Raw genomic sequence first — 17,279 nt, 5'->3', positions numbered from 1 at the left:
AGCTGTGGTGGCGCTTCTGCTGCAGAGGCAACTGCTCTCAGGGGGTTGCTACAGATGGTGTCTAAAAATGTGGTGGGTTTTTTTTGTTTAGCATCTTCCTAACTGTCTTTTATGATCTCTTTGGTTTTAAGGCGCCTTAACTCGAATTGTTTGTGCCTCGAGTGTTGTTTGCAAGACTTTGCATCCCAGTGTCACAAACCTCTTTTTTGCTCCCTTCCTCATTTCACGTGCTGCTCTCCTCCCGAGTTAATCTGGGCTGCTGACATGAGCAAAATTGGCAGCTACAAATAAAACCTCATTTAACTTACTAATCGCATGCTAAATACCAGTGGGGCAGCAACATCACCTATATATTCAATGATTCTGTATGATAGTCACGCTTGTTATGAAATACCATTTATGACAGATATTGACAGGTCAGACCTAAGAAAGTGAGCTGTCCCTTTGCTTCTGGTTTCTTGATCTATTTTATGGAAGCAGAATCCCCCTGAACAAGGTCTCTGCCCCCAATTCTAATTTTTTCTGCTGATGTGCATTTCTTGTGAATATTTTTGATGAAATTTCTGCGTCAGAAAGTGGTAAATTTTTTAATATAGGGACCTAAAATATTGGTGGCAAAGTGCTGTCTTCATTTTCTCTCTGTAAGGGTAATATGGCTCTCTTAGTGCTTATTGTGGATCTTAAATGCGTATTTTATGGTAGCTAAACTCAGTTCCTTGTCACTGTTATTGCTGTTATAATTTAGCAGTGCATGGGATTCTAGTCCTAGCTCAGGACCCTGGTGCCTAGCACTGCACCCAGAAAACATCTGAGCTTAACACGTATTTAATGGTTCATTTCTTTGTATTTAAAAAAAAATAAACACACAGAGAGAACCTGCTATCCCAGCAGATGTGTCCATCTCTAAAAGTGCACTGTACTCCCGGATCGGCGCCTCGGATGCAGAGACCACCACGGCTCTTCTCTACCCCCAGCAAGACTTAGACTCTGCGCTACGACTCGCCAGAGCAGAGGTAATTTTCTTCAGAATTTGGAAAAGGAAATACATGCCCCTTGTGGTCTCCTCCTTTCCTGTTTTCTCCCAAATGATTCATATTATGAACTCTTGTTCTGTTGTTGAAACTATTCTCAGCCGTGCTAAAGCCACGCTAAAGGATACCAAAGCAAAAGGCGCCGCGCTGTGAGTTTTACTTTTTTGCCATAAGTGAAAAGCAGACATTATATGAAAATAAATCTTCATTGTTTTTACCTCAAGTGCACTCTGTGCATCTTGACATTGCTATGTAATTCTATAAAAATTGCAAGATGCTAGAAATAGGAATAAAATTATGTATTTTACGAAGTTACATCTAAGATTAGTCTGGCTAAGAATAACAGTTATAAAATGGGCACAATCTAGGGTTAGAATATTCCCAACTGTATGATAGATCGTGTGAATGAAAGGAGCACAAAGGAGCGCAGTCCTTTGGGTATAAAATTTCCTGAAGCCCTAGATAAGTGTGCAGAAGCAGTGAAACCTCCTTAGAGGACAAACCATGGACCATGTACAGAAATATTTCAGGTTTGGCACCAGGTCAAATCAGACACAGTCTGGTGTAATATGTTATTTCTGGAAAAGTGTCACTTTTGTAATCAGGAATGAAACATTAAACAAGAACATTGCATTTACTTTCCTAAGTTAGTTTTTCAAAACTGGATTTCACATCTGAACTTCTTTAATTGCACCTCTCAGTCTCAAAAAGAAAAAAAACCACTGGGGGTGCTTAAATTTGAAACCATTATCCATTTGAAGACTATACCTCTGCTAATTTGAATTTGATATCAAATAAAACGTGGTACACTTATTTAATTTCCTCTTAAATGGATCACTTGGTTTAAGTATTTTTTTTTTCTTTTACTTTCTTTATTTCAGATTGTGGCCAAGGAAAGAGAAGTGTCTGAGTGGAAAGAGAAATATGAAGAAAGCAGAAGGGAAGTGATGGAAATGAGGTGGGTTATTAACTTGTCGCTGATCACACTGACAGAGCGTGGATAGTACACAGAGTACCATGACTGCACAGCTCGTTTCGTTAGCTGAATTAGTTTAGTTATTTTTAACTGCAGGCTTTGGATTCATCCCAAATTGATATTTTGTCATTGTTCTGCATGGTGGGCACCGCTGTTCAGCGTAATCATCGAAAACTTCTATGTTGCACATTCATTTAGATCCTTAAAATACTGAGATAAGGGGTCTTAACCTAGGTGAACGTAAGGGAAGAATTTCCCCCGGTTTGTGCTGTGAATTCTGACGTGGATTGCACAGTGGTGTTTCTGTCTCCTGAGGGAACAACTCTGCTGGCAGAGGTGTGCACGTGCCAGTTTAACTTTCATTCTCCACAGAGAGTTTTGCCAACAGAAGAAAGAATGTGAAGGTTTGCAGATAGGTGTGAATAGTAGAGGCTTCCTCCGGGAGATTATTCAAACAAGCTTCTTTAAAAATAGAAAACAAAACCCCATTTGTCAGTAGGAAAACATCTCTTGCAAGGGAACCGCCCTGGTGTCTGAGTGTTGACTTTCAAAGAGATTCTACACCCTTTTCTATGAACTTTAATCATTACACACACTAAGCTTGATTTCAGTTAAGCAATTTGGATTTTGCTGCTCCGTTTGAGAGCTGATAGAAGGAACCTGAGCTTTTCCGTTTCTTCTAGGTGTATGTGTTGTTCTAATATATTCTATTTCTCCTTGCAAACCTGTTTCTGCTACATTAAATGTCTGTATTTGGGAACATAACTGGTTTGACCTTCCTTCCCATGCCAGGTCCTGCCACACACAATAGTGACAACAAAGTACTTTTCAAAGAATCACTATTTTTTTTCCCATTTCATCAGTTGATAATGTCAGCCTTTCTGTTTTTCACAGTGGTAATACCATAAGAACATACCATCAGAACAACATACCAATAAGCTTGACCTGTTCATTGATCTGAATCAGAGAAAGTCATCAATTGCAAGAAATAGTGTATAAAAAATATTTCATGGAGTCTTCAAAGCCTATTTTTTTCCACTTTCAAACAGACAGACCCCCTCCTCTTAACTCATAAATGAAAGTGTAAGATTATTGTAGCATCCTTCTTTGAGGTAATTTCTGCAATCGCTTCCGAGACTGCGTTTTCTTCAAAATCACTTCTGTTCTAGCATCAGCTTCTTCCCAAAATTAAATGTCTTGGTGGTTTTAAGCTAAAGCCAATGAGCTTTATCAGGTCATGACCTGCAGATGCAATTCCTGCTCATATCCAGGAAAACTGTACTTGGGGAATAAGGGAAAAAGGGCTCAGCAAACACTGGCATGGATGCTGGCGTCTCACATGGCAGACTGGAACAGCGGCAGCGCAGGGATTTGAGCCAAAGCATCTGAAGAGAAGCATCTGCAAAAGGCAAGGGCAGCCGCTTTATTTCTTTAGAAAAAAAAAAATCTCCCAGTGCCCAGTAAAATTAGGAATTTTGTAAGGAATGTCTCAGCATTCAGCACATGCTCAAGTGCAGAATTTGGTCTGTTCTTTAGAAACTGCCTGGGTGCAGACGGGCACTGGCAGAGGTTGCTTGTTCCTTAATGAAAGGAGAGCAGGGGGTGACACAGAGTGATTTGCTTGTGTGTTTACACCCTCAATAAAATTTGATTTGAAAAAAACAAAACACATTACCTAAGCCAAATTTCCCCCGAGCACATCCCTAGAACACACGGGTGAAAAAAAAATCTGACTACTATTGTCACAAAATGATAAAATATGCACGCATGCACAAAGGAAAATTTCTCTTGGAAGATTAAATATTGAAACAGTCCTTGTGTGGTGAATTAGAGAGCCAGCTATTAGATGTGTTGTAATGATCAGCAAGGAGTTGAAGGGATTATCTGGAGTTGCAAGTTCAAAAGTATCACTTTCCACAAAAGGAGAAGCAAGGCTCCTTTACCCAAGTCCCGCACACTCTACCTGGAATACCCTGAGTTCAGCCAAGTTTCCAGAAAAACGTCAGGCTGGAGGAACCTGGTGAGCTGTACCATAATCCAAGGATACAAGAGAGGCAGGGAAGAAATATTTAAATGTGGTTATTTGGAGGTGCGATTATGCCTCAGTAAGGAAAGTCAAGCAGATGACCTCTGAGATCCTTTGTAGCCCTGGATTTTGGTGTTTTCATGTCTTATGAAATTGCAGGAAGTCAATACAGAGGCTGAATGTCTAAAATATGAGAAGTTAAGCCTATGTAGCATGTCAAGCTAGGGTTAAGACATTCCATCACAGAGGGGAAAGATGTGGCCAGCATCCTTTGGTTCTCCAGCCATGGTGACCATTATTTAGGCTGCTGGACTGAAGGAAGCCTGTGACATGACTCTGGAACAAGACTTCACTTGACTGCCTTCCTTTCCAAATTGAATATTATTGAAACGAACGTGCCATTGCAGCATCCACTTCTACTGAACAGCTGCCATGTGATTCATAACGCTGGATGACACAGAGAATGTGGAACCTACTTTAACTAGCAACCTGTTCCAGGTGAAGATGCCCTTGCTCGTTTCTGGGGGGTATGACTAGATGAACTTTGAAGGTCCCTTCCAACCTGAACTACTTTATGATAACTAGTCTAAGCTGGTAAAAATGAGAAATAGACAATGTTACTTCACTTTGCTGCCAACTTCCGTGGTGCAACCTGGGCTGGGAAATTCTGTGGTGTTGTAGCAGTGTTTAATGTTGTGTTTGTTGCCCCGAGTCCTTGGCTTCATTTTCTAGGATGATAAAACTCCCTAAAGGTGCCTGGTGTTACAAGGACACGACATGGCTTTAAAATCCTTATAGCTTACAGCGGGCTTTTGAAGTAATCTTCTTTGGACATGAAACCAATCCCTTCCTTTTAGGGGAAAATCCATGCAGCTGTCTTTGCTCTCAAAAGTGTCATTTGTGGTTAAAAAAAAAAAAATCCAATTAAAACAACAGGACCAACAGCAGGGAAAGCAGCATTGGGGCAGATGCCGGTGGAGGCAGCGGGGAGATGTGCAGAACCAGGCTCTGGTCCCAGTCCCCAAACCAGTTTCTCCCTGAAGCCCGGGCGAGGAGAGCGGGGTGCCAGTGGCCTCCTCGGGGGGTTCTGTTTGTGATTCGGATTTGAGACAGGCGGTGCTGGGTTTACTGCATTAGTTTTAGTTTGGTTTTTTTTTTTTTAGTTAGTTTTTTCCTTACTGACTTTTGTCTCAGGATTGTCCCACATCTTTTCTATAACTTCACCGGCTGCAGTGGAATTGTCTGAAAACGGAGCAAGTGCAAGCGAGCTAAGACTTCAGAGGAGACCTATTCAAACACCAGTGGGCTATTTTGAATATCCACTTCAGATGAAGTGTGGGGTAATTTTGTTTTTCATAGACAGTCCTACGTGGCTCATGAATCAAAGCACAGATCAAGCTAGTCTCATTTCATTAGCTTTATTTGGCTCTGGAAAGGGATGGATCATCTTTCTAAATCACATTTAATCTGCTTATTTTGGCTAACCTCTTTTCAAGAGGGAAACTCAAAGCCTACTGTGAGCATATGAAACAACATAGTCTTAAAAGTAACATTTTTGTTTCAAAAACAGATTTGGGCAACAGGACACGATGGACTTTGTGTACTGCATCATTGCGTATTTTTGTCTTGTTCTCTTAAGTGCTAATGGATCATTTTGTCACATTTGGAGAGTGGAAAATTAGATATATTTTGGATGAGGGCCAGCTACGCTCCTGTTAGGTTTACTTGCTACCAATTATAACTTTACTTAAGGTTTACATTAAAAATAAGCAAAAACAAACATGGAGAAGAGAGGAGAAAGTAATGGAAAAATCGGATGTTTTGTAACCCTTGAATTAGACCAACGTGCTTGTGTTTATAGTTAAATCATGATTGGTAAAGTACTTTGGGCATGTTTCAAATAGCAGAATGTGTTTGAAAGCAATTCCTTTTCCCTCCTCCCACCTATATTGATTTACATGGAGAATTAAAAACCAGGTGCAATGTTTGAACTGTCAGTTTTATTTGTTACTCGTGTATTAAGGAGTATATAGAAATGTGAAGGGGTTCTGTATGTCTTTTAAAATACCATATTCCAGTTACCGTGTAGCATTATTTTCTAAGTAAGCATTAGCAATTATGCTGTTTGCCAAAAGCTTTTCTTTTTTTTTTTTTTCCTCCCCTCTTATAGGAAAATAGTTTCCGAATACGAGAAGACGATTGCTCAGATGATAGGTAGGTGTTTTCTACTCTGAAAGATGCTATCCTCCGCTCTTGATTTTCTGAAGAGAGCAATTGAAACACGGCTGGAGTCTGTGGGCTCCATTTGGACGCTTGCAGCATCTGCTGCTGCTGGGAATTGGGAATGCACCCGAGGACCCCGTGTGTGCTGCCAGGCTGGGATGAAAAGCCAGGGCTTCGTTTTACAGAAAATAGCCCCTGAGGCAGTCCAGGTAATACAGAAAGGTCAGGGTTTTTCTTCTGCATCAAAGCAAACTGTCCCATAGGAAACATGTTCAAGTGCTTTGCTTAGAATTCATGGGTATCTGCAGGAGAGACTTGCAGTGACCTAAAAACCCTTTAGTCATCCGCTCCCAACTGTTTGATGTGAGATACCAAACTTAGCTCTTTACAACAACAGGGATTAACTGTGCTAAGTGCATTGGGCAGACCAAAACCTAGATTAACTCCAATCCCAGCTGAGAGATTATGAGTGGCCAGTCCACCTCCCCAGTTATTTACTAACCTAGGCTTCTCCTTTAAGATCTAAATTGTGACGTTTTGCCTCACAATAATTAGAAAATGCCTTTGTTAACTGCATGCCCCACAAATAAAAAAAGCTACATGCAGTAGCATTTCAAACCCAAAAGTTACGGGACTTGTGTGCTTCCTTGGCACTGGATGTCTGGCCCCTGGGATGTGATTTTAAAGCCTCTTCATAAGATTTCCAAAGCTCTTTTTCTTGGTCTGGCTATAGAAAGTGCCAGTGGTTTGTGCCACCCTGTTCTGCTTCAGCGCAAGGCGTCTGCCAGAAAGGCGAAGGGCTGAGCAGGGTCATGGGTTCTCTATGGCCAAAATTTCGTAGAATAGAAATAGGCATAGAATTAGAAATAGGCATAGAATTAGAAATAGGCATAGAAATAGGAATAGGATAGGATAGAGTAGAGTAGAATAGAGTAGAGTAGAATAGAGTAGAGTAGAATAGAGTAGAGTAGAATAGAGTAGAGTAGAATAGAGTAGAGTAGAGTAGAATAGAATAGAATAGAATAGAATAGAATAGAATAGAATAGAATAGAATAGAATAGAATAGAATAATTTTGGTTGGAAAAGACCTTTAAGATCATCGAGTCCAACAGTTAACCCAGCACTGCCAAGTCGACCTCTAAACCACATCCCTAAGAAACTCATAAAGAAGTAGCGGCTGATGAGAAAGCAGGACCAAGCTCATCTGGACGAGCTCGAGTAAAGCAGTGGAGAACTATGAAACACTGTTAAAAGCCATTAGGAGTGGTCTAGGAGGTAAATCTGAGCTGTGAGATGCAAAAGAAAGGCTGGCCCGGCTAACGCGATCTGTGAGCAGGGAGTCTTGTGAATCCAGGCTGTTTGCACTGTATTTATTGAAAAATAAAAAGAAATTATTCCTCTTACTCCCCCTGAGAGAAGTGGCACAGAGAGCACAGTGTGCCCGGAACATGACAGCCAGACCCGCATCTTTCTGACAGGTTTTTAATGGGGAAGGATTTTTATTACAGCTATCAGCATATTTTATTTTGCCCCTTTTAAATTTGGCAGTCCCCTCGTATGCAGTCAGTATTGTGTGACTCCCAAATATTTCAGTTTGTTTTAAATAGTTTTTGTTTTTCAGTTAATGTTTCAGTTGTGTTTACACACATTTGTAGTGAATTTGCTTATTTTTGCCCAAAGAGAGTGGGGGGAATTAGTTCAATGTCTGGTGCTTTTGCTGCCTTCCTGCATTTCTCACCCCGACCTCCTTTCAAGTGAAGGGAAAAATGGCCCTATAAATAAATAAATAAATAAATGTTACTAGGTTAATAATAAATCAAATAAATAATAAGAAATATAATAATGAATAATAGATAATAATAATATGCCTGGCTTCATTCTCTATGGTGTTATGCCTCCACTGCCTTTTGTATGTACAAGTGAGCAAATCTGCCTGCCTTCTACATAATGTCTGTCATTCTTGTCAAGCAAGTGTTAAAATAGGAGTGACCAGAGTATGCAAAGAACTTAATTCATTTTGCTTTACACTAAACATGCTCTGGTGTTGCTTCATCCCTGAACCTGGCCCTTCACATGTACAAACACAGGACCTGTCCTTTTTTCCCAAGCATATGCATATAGTTAGCAACAGAAGTTTATTTTTGATTACAAATTCAAATTCTATGTTTGAGACACAGGGGTTTTTTTAAAAAAAAAATCAAATTGTGAGGCTGCAGTGCAAAAAGAAGGGATAGAATAGGAGTCCTAAGGCAAAGGCACAGCCATTGTGTACATAGTGAATTCTACAATTGCCGTTTCCTCCTGTTGCAAAGAAATCAAGGATAATTAAAGCATCGGGCCATTGACCACAGAGGAAATAGAAAGATTTTTAAACTTCAAATGCAGAGTATCAGTCTGAGTCTTTCAAATGATCTATGGCAAGTTTTTAAGAGCTCTGGCTATAAATAATGTAATTTGCTGTCCATTTGCAAAGGAACTGAAACAACAGCAGTGACACAGAAAGCATGTGTAAATTAGAGCAGTATTCAAATCCTACAGCATGGTAATGCGTTAAATGCGAGGCTTCCTCTCCCTGCATTTAATGTCAATGTTTGATCTAATTGTCCCACTTTCTTCCATCATTTGTCATAAATTACTGTCCTTTTAGATGAAGGAGTTCACTCATCCAAGTGGCACGTTGCGGAGGGAAATTATTGTCTGTGTGCTATTTGCATATACTTCACTGAACTGTTATCACAATAATGTCTTACTGCTAAAGCAAAACATGCATTTTAACAAAAGAAATGCCTGTGCTGTTTCTGTTAATGATTTAACCCTTCTGAGCTATTTATCCGGCCCAGTTAAGAGGGCATTGCAAGCAAACCGATTTCACAAATCCCTTTAAAGAATATTCATTGTGGTCGGTCGGTCCTGCTCAGCTCTTTTTAGGTTGTCATGTGTATGTATAATGAATATTGAAAATATTCCATATTAACTATATGATTGTGCATGTTTGCCTATAAAGGCATGAAAACATGCATTGCAGATGGTAATTGCCTTTGATTTCAAGGACTGTGGCAGGTCTAGTATTTGCTGTCACATATATATATATAAAACCCAATATCACTCAACTGAGCTGATGCAATTAGTTTCATGCCGCACACTGCACAGCCAGAGCTTGCAAGCTGTCAGTGTAGACACCCCTGTTAGCATCTCTTTGCATATTTTTTTACTGGTGCTTTAACTTTTTTTTTCCTTTTTTCTTACACTTGCCTCAGCCCCTAACAAATTGTTATTTGCACTGAGGAGGGGGGGATTAAAAAGAACAGACTTTCTGGACCATCCTGCTGCTTGTGCTGCTGCTTTGCTGACTCTTGCCCGAGTTTTGCAGCTCAGGACTGAGCGGCACTGCCAGCCTGTGTGACCCCCAGCTCCCTTCCAAAATCCCTGCCCAGGATTTCCTTTTCATTGATGGATTTGTCATGTGGGGTTTTGGTTTGGTTTGGTTTTTTCCCAGTTAAAAATGTACCCTTATACTTTTACATTTAAATACATAATGAAATTCTCATTATGAAATACAAACAGATGTTATGCTTTGTGCATTACAGGTTGTTGCAATACTTAATTTCTGCTTTCCTAACAATTCCTGATTTTCTGTTTTGCTTCCGTTTTTGTTGCTTCTTGCTATTTGCTTGCAAAAACAAAACAGGCAAGCCTGGTAAGTAAAGCTTTTCACCAACTTTCACACCAGCATTTCGCATTTTTAGTTTCTTTTGCTTTTGTTCTCTGTTCGTTTGCTGCATTCCCATTAAGTAGTGGGAGTAATTCTGAGCTGAGCCTGAAAGCGGATCTGCTGTGGTGGTGCTCTGATTCTGTCAATTTGGATAGTGTTAGTCCTGAGCATCCTGTTGTTATTGTTGGTGAGCCGTGGACAGTGTGTGTTGCAGATGTGGAAGCCATTCAATTAAAATATTTTAATCACCTAACCTCATAAAAGTCTTTAGAAATAAGTATCTGTAACTGCTTAACTAAGATTTGACTGGCAGACTATTGTCTGCATGGTTCCACTAAGCAGCTTTTTCATTAAAGCTAAATCAGAATTTTAGAAAATATCTCCTAAATCTTCCAGTTTTCTTCCAACCAGACACCACCTTCTGTCTTCTATAGTGCATAACCCTGTTGGTTTTAAATCTGTCTTAACTGTTATCTCAGATTGTCAGATGCCCCTTTCCTAAAGCACACTGGAAACTTGCCCTCTTTTCAATTTATCCGTCTCTTCTTGCCTCCCCCAATATAATTTCCTGTTCTCACTTGCAGCCTAGCAAGTCCTCGGGGTCACTCCCCGGTCCCCGTTGACGCTGTAGCATGTGGTGGGAGAGGAGAATGGGGGCATCGGGTGTTTCCTAGAATGTCCTGGGTTGGAAGGGACCCACAAGGACCATCGAGTCCAGCTCCTGTCCCTGCACAGGACAACCACCAAATTCACACCATGTGTCTGAGGACGTTGTCCAGTCTCTCCTTGAACACTGTCAGGTTGGGGCCGTGACACCCCCCTGGGAGCCTGTTCCAGTGTCCAGCACCTCTGGGTGAAGAACCTTTTCCTAAAAGGTCTCTTGCCCCTAATTCCCATGTGGAAGCTGAGGAGGGGCTGGGGATGGTCTGAAGGAGCTGATCCAGCTGAGGAGAGAGGAGGGGGCACCACGATGCACTGGGAGGAACGGGAATCGCTCTGTAGTTGTGAGGGAGTGAGTCACGAATTCCTGACTTTTTACATTGCCCTAGAAACAAATTAGGAAAGAAGTTGCTAAAATACCGCAGACAACAGTCTCAGAGAAAGTGAAGTTGTGACATTAAATACATGTAAGTACATTACGTGACCGTGCAAATGGATCCCTCCTGCGTGGAGTCGCAATGACAGAGGTTTTCCCAAAGAACAGGATCCTGCCAGGAGGTGTTTTGGAATTAAGCTAGACACTGTGTAATCCCCAGCGCGATTAAACAAATCTTGTGCTGGAACACAACGTGACAACTTCTCAGATTTGGAAAAATAAATGAAGGAGGGTAAATCAGTGCGTTTCTCCTTTTCCTTGAGAATACACTTATTTTGACATTACAGATGATCGCCAAATGCCTTTAGGAAGTCAGAACAGAATGTTTATTTTTAATGAAATGTTAAATGTTGTCAAACTGAGCTGGCATTACAGGGCTGTGGGTTTCTCAGTTCTGCCATATCAAAGGTGTTTGTTCACCAGTGAAATAAAAGTGTTACAACTTCCAGTGCTGCAAACTCAGTGCAGGTCCTGAGAGCTTCTCTGGTTCTTTCAATCTTCTCCGTCACGTAGAGGAAAAGAACGTCAGGTCGGGCTCTGCCCCAGCAAGATGCTGTCAGGGGGTGGACACGAGGACACAGGACAGGGACAACATGAGCTGATGCATGGCCTGGCATTGCGGCTGCTCTGGGCTTAGTTAGGCTAGAAAAAAGTGTATAAAACGATTGAATATGTAAAAGGAAGAGATTCATCTCAGTTTGGGAACTGTCAGTTTCAACTCTGACATTTCAGAGCTGACCAAAACTATGAAATCATGATTTCAGATGAAGACCTCTATTCAAATTAAAAAAATAAACTCTTGTTTAGTTCTTTATATTTCAAAATATAAAGGCCTGAATGAAAAGTTATAGATTTTGAAATGCCCCACGCTTTTCACAAGGGACAACTCTTACCTTATTTTAGTTCCTATCACAGACAAGGAAAACAGTAACATCAAACTGCTGTATTTCGTGGGTTCATTTTCATTGCAGTATCATTCAAAGTAGACCTTAAGACACGGACACAAGAATCATATTTTAGGATATAAAGCAAACAATGAAGCATTTTGGAAGACAATGCCAGATTTTTTCTTCCCGTGTTATATGAGTATTCCAGTTTATTACTAGGTCAACATCTCTGAAAATTTCTCTTCCATATGGATTTGGATTCCTGTTGTGTTCTTCCCACCACTCCTGCCTCAAATTTAATTATACACAGGAGATGCTTGGAACATGTTTTCTGCAAAACAGAACTTAGAAAGTCTGTCTAATGTTAGATTTCCTTTCTGGCACTTGCCTACAGTAATCCCAAGAACGAGAGTTTGCAAAACACTGTTTTTCCAGGTGAAGAATTGAAGTTCAGTTCCATTAAACGAGGTGTCTTATTTGGGCAGGATTAGAAGAGATGCCAGGAGATGACAAGCATATATCAGCAGTGGCAAATCATTTATTGCCAGTGCTCGTAATATGAATAAATGTCCTTTCCTTCAGCTACTACAGCTTTAGGCAAACAAGGGAAGTCCAACATCTGCCTTTTTCATGGGAAGAGCTGAGTTCAAAGTGAAATAAATCAGTACAGAAATAGATTCACATTTTCCCCCAACATCACCGGATTTGAATATCACCGTATTTAGCAACCTTTTTCCAAAACAGGATTGTGTCCTTATATAAAAATGAGTTTTCTGGATCCCACAAACCTACTAATACCCACCGTAGAGCAGAGTATAGTAGAAAATATAGATGATAGTGAAATCACTGTTCTTATATTATTACCCTTCTGAAAATTGCTTTTTTCTCCCTCCTTCTCTCTTCTTTCTAACAGAGGATGAGCAGAGAGAGAAATCTGTCTCCCATCACACTGTTCAGCAGCTGATAGTGGAGAAGGAACAAGCTTTGGCAGACCTGAATTCAGTGGAGAAATCCCTGGCAGACCTTTTCAGGAGATATGAAAAAATGAAAGAAGTGCTGGAGGGGTTTCGGAAGGTGAGTCATGTCCAATTCCTCTCTTTCAAAGAGCAAAGCTGAGCAGGCTCAGGCAGTGCTGCCCAGCAGAGGGCACGTCTTCGATTCCAGTCAAATCTGATGAACCACAAACATCTTCGATTCCAGTCAAATCTGATGAACCACATCAGCCTGCAGCGTGCTTGGGGGAGGATGTGAATGCTGCTTTGTGCTTTCTTTTTGGCTTGAAAAAAAGGTGATTTGGCACAAGAGTAACTTGCTCCCATCTGTGACACTGCGATGTCAATAGATGTCGCAGAACTGCGGGACCTGAGCACATGTCAGGGCTGCCTTCTGGGCTTCTCTTACAACCCAGGACACGAATACCTCGGGTCAGAGGTTGTGTCTGTAGTGCGTGATATACCGTAATCCTCAGATGAGGGATCACAGCCATGCGTCGAATGCAGACAGAAGAATTGTAAAAGCTTTTTGCGTTGTGTAATGTTGGTTCAGATGGCATCTGTGTGGGGGTGTCCATGTTAGACTGTGTAGAATCACAGAATCATTTTGGTTGGAAGAGACCCTTGAAATCATCGAGTCCAACCATAGCCTAAATCTAGCACTAGCCCATGTCCTTAAGAACCTCATCTCTACGTCTTTTAAACACGTCCAGGGACGATGACTCCACCACTTTCCTGGCAGCCTGTTCCAGTGCTTTACAACCCTTCTCATGAGGGAATGTTTCCTCATATCCAATCTGAACCTTCGCTGGCACAACCTGAGGCCATTTCCTCTTGTCCTATTGCTTGTTACTTGGGAGAAGAGACCAACATGCTCCATGCTACAGCCTCCTTTCAGGCAGTTGTAGAGAGCGAGAAGCCTCCTTTTCTCCATCCCTTGAAATATCTAAGTGTAACTCCTGCAAATAGCTGCCTGTCCTACGCTTCAGTCTCTTGGATTAAATTTAATGTAATCTTTTCATTTAAGAATGAAGAAGTGTTAAAGAAATGTGCGCAGGAATATTTATCACGAGTGAAGAAGGAAGAGCAGAGGTACCAAGCACTCAAAATTCACGCTGAGGAAAAACTGGACAGGTAATTGATTGTAAACATCTCTTCTCATTCCGTTCATGCTGCAGGAAGGTTCCTGTGCCTGGACCTTGCATCCCAAACCTGCTCCTTTAGTCTGCAGAGCACAGGCTGCTCTGTGATGGAGCGGGGCATGACATGCAATAATGAGAATTTCTATAATGTGCTGGTGTTCCTTCCATCCCTACAGAAAGGATTCTTTTCATATTGAAAGGATCCTGCAAGAAGGGACCATACAGAACACCTCAAATTTCTGTCTTTATCAAATGTCTTCATGTTTCTTTAATGTGTTTTCCTGGGAAGGTCAAGAAAGGAGCCGTTAGCTAGGTTTATGCAGCTATGGAGGGCTGTGCTCAGATATTTGTGCATGCCCACAGAGACTTGCTATTGCCCTGGGCTGTGTTATTGCCCCTGCATCGATCAGCAGAACAGAACATTAAGTGTTGCTCAGCTGTTTCAGTGCAGAATCAGTCAGCAATCCCCAGTAATACCAGTTGGATCAGCCCAACTTGTGCTGAAGGTGATGAAGAATGGTTGCACAAAAGATCATGCCAAATCTGCGTGGATAGTAGCTCCTTAAGCTATGGCTAAGGAGCGAACACCAGATTGTGGCTTAAGATAGGCAGCTCCAGTCTGTTTTTTAAATTTCTTTTTTTGCTATGCTGCCATGTAATGACCAAGTAAGCATTTCTAGAGATTACGTTCAGGATTCATATTGCAGTCCTCTAGACCCATGAGATGTCTCTAAAATGCCACTAAGATTGATGGGTGACTAAAACCAAGTGAGACGTGGGTTTGCTTTCCAGCACTTGTCCCAGCTGCAAGTTTAGTCTGCAAGAACTGGAGATCAGATTTGGAAGTTTCCATAAAACACCTCTGCCTAAGTCAGATTTATGACCCCAGCACAGACATCTGAGAGAAGCAAGGAGGGAACAACATGGACATTAAAAAAAGACTTTGCAGTCTCTGCTGAGCAGGAGAGGGAGTCAAGAAAAGTCTGTAGTAGTGAGGCTCAGCAGTCCATCCTTCAGTACTTGCTGTCCTTTCTTCTGGAGAACCTGACATGACAAAAATCTGTGTTTTTCTAGAGCCAATGCTGAAATCGCACAAGTGAGAGGCAAGGCGCAGCAAGAGCAAGCAGCATATCAGGCCAGCCTTCGTAAAGAGCAGCTGAAAGTGGACGCATTGGAAAGAACACTGGAACAAAAGGTAAACAGCAATTCAGCTCTCTTAACACAAGTCAATGGGATGAACAAAGTTTGGTGAAACCTTCTCCCCAGGGTGGCCGCGTTCAGCTCTCTGGAGCTCAGACCACAGCCAAGGTCTGGCCAAGGACCTCTCCAGCTCCTTGTGTCATTGAATCATAGAACAGTTTGGGTTGGAAGGGACCTTCAGAGCTCATCCAGTGCCCCCCCTGCCATGAGCAGGGACATCTGCACCAGCTCAGGTTGCTCAGAGCCCCGTCCAGCCTGGCCTGGGATGTCTCCAGGGATGGTTCAGCCACCACCTCTCTGGCCAACCTGGGCCAGGCTCTCACCACCCTCAGTGTCAAAAATTTCTTCCTCACCTCCAGCTGGCCCAGGGAGCCCTGTTGCCGAACCTTTATAACAAAATCAGCCCTGTGCACCAGTTCAGGCAGGTGAACCCATCTGCTGGGCTTTGACCTCAGACACCGACCAGCACTCAGGGCCAACAGACTCTCTCAAATCTCATTGTGCACCTGGGCGCCAAGCGGGGCCCCTGGTTTCCTTTGGTTCTCAGGTTTAAGTTCTTCTTGTTTTAGTTCTTCTTTCAATTTTTGTTTCCATTTTTAGTTTCAGCTGTAATTCCAGTGCTGGCTTACATGCCTCCACTGCTAACACAGACAAAATGATGGGATACAGATCTGTACGGCTTAGGGGAAAAGTGACTGTTGGAAATCTCTATTTATATCTCATGTTCTCTAGTTCAGCGGAGGAGCTTCTCACAGTACAGCACAGCTCAGCCTTGCTTCAGAGCCCCTGGAAAACAGGGTGAAAATAACGCTATAAAAGTGCAACCTAGAAACAAATTTATGCTGTGTATTATTGTCATCTAATAGGAATGACAGCTGTAAAGCTGTGTGCTTTAGTGCTAAAGGGTATTTTTTGAAGTCAGAGGAGCTGTATGTGGAAATAAGCATATTGTCTGAATGCATTATACATAGCTACTATGTATGCACATACTTATATTCTATTCTCAATGTTGGCAAAAATCTAATTCTCCCACACTTCTCCCAAGATAGGATAATTTAAAAAAACCAAACAAACCTCATCTTTAATCAACAATATTTTTCATAATACTTCATATTGCCTTTTGTTTTCCAGAATAAAGAGATAGAAGAATTAACAAAGATTTGCGATGAACTGATTGCCAAAATGGGGAAAAGCTAACTTTTAACCAAATTTCTGGACTTCGATATTGAGTGCAATATGACCATTGGCACACTGATGTCCATACATTTATGTGGACAGGTTATATTTTCACTTTTTCGTATGCACTACTGTATTTTCTTTCTAAATAAAGTTGATTTAATTGTATGCAGTACTAAGATGACTATCAGAATTTCTTGCTATTGTTTGCATTTTCATAGTATAATTCATAGCAAGTTGATCTCAAAGTTCCTGTATCAGGGAGATTGTCAAGTTCTCTAAGAAATTACAAATTGCTGATCCTAGCCTTCCCTTTGTACATGAGTTCCCATGTTGGATGTCTTTTTGGATTTAATATAAACATGTATTACTTGCATGGGGACTCTTGCCTTAAGGAGTGTAAACTTTATCTGCATTTGCTAATTTGTAAAATAAAATTAAAAACAAAAAAAAAGAAAAAAGAAAATGCATGTCACTTAAATGAAATTCTCTATTGTAAATAAATTTTTTCGTTGAAAGTTGAAGATAAGTATGGCTCTATTTTATGTTTGACTTCACTTGCTTACTTCACATGCAGCACCAGATACAGCAGCTCTTTTTAAGGAATTGCTCCACGGAAACCAACGCCTGGGCCAATGCTTGGAGCACTCTGTGGATCACAAGAATGTGCTACTTATCTGCACGTATCTATGTCTGTATCTTGCTCTGTCTATGAATATATATATATATATATATGCTCGATTTGAACCATTCATGTCACAAGCACAGGATTAATCCTCCAAAATGTTTAATACTCTGACCCTGGTCCAGCAAATCAC

The 17,279-nt window shown here is 41.2% G+C and overlaps 1 protein-coding gene across 13 annotated transcripts in view; it reads left to right on the top strand.

Annotated features, from left to right (window-relative positions):
- The window catches only part of TACC2 (transforming acidic coiled-coil containing protein 2), a 145,337-nt gene extending 128,708 nt beyond the window's left edge, over window positions 1–16,629 (top strand). For all 13 annotated transcript variants that reach the window (XM_065639051.1, XM_065639056.1, XM_065639061.1 and 10 more), the window contains 7 exons: window positions 870–1,013; window positions 1,913–1,989; window positions 6,204–6,247; window positions 12,865–13,025; window positions 13,971–14,077; window positions 15,160–15,280; window positions 16,417–16,629. In XM_065639051.1, the coding sequence (XP_065495123.1) occupies window positions 870–1,013; window positions 1,913–1,989; window positions 6,204–6,247; window positions 12,865–13,025; window positions 13,971–14,077; window positions 15,160–15,280; window positions 16,417–16,482 (720 nt within the window). In that variant the 3' untranslated portion in view covers window positions 16,483–16,629. The remainder of the gene's footprint in view (window positions 1–869; window positions 1,014–1,912; window positions 1,990–6,203; window positions 6,248–12,864; window positions 13,026–13,970; window positions 14,078–15,159; window positions 15,281–16,416) is intronic.
- The last annotated feature ends 650 nt before the right edge of the window (window positions 16,630–17,279 follow it).

Source organism: Caloenas nicobarica, chromosome 7 (assembly GCF_036013445.1).
Source record: "Caloenas nicobarica isolate bCalNic1 chromosome 7, bCalNic1.hap1, whole genome shotgun sequence".
In the NCBI taxonomy this organism is placed as follows: domain Eukaryota; kingdom Metazoa; phylum Chordata; class Aves; order Columbiformes; family Columbidae; genus Caloenas; species Caloenas nicobarica.
Note: the sequence above shows the minus strand (reverse complement) of the source record. Positions and strands in the feature narration are given on the sequence as shown.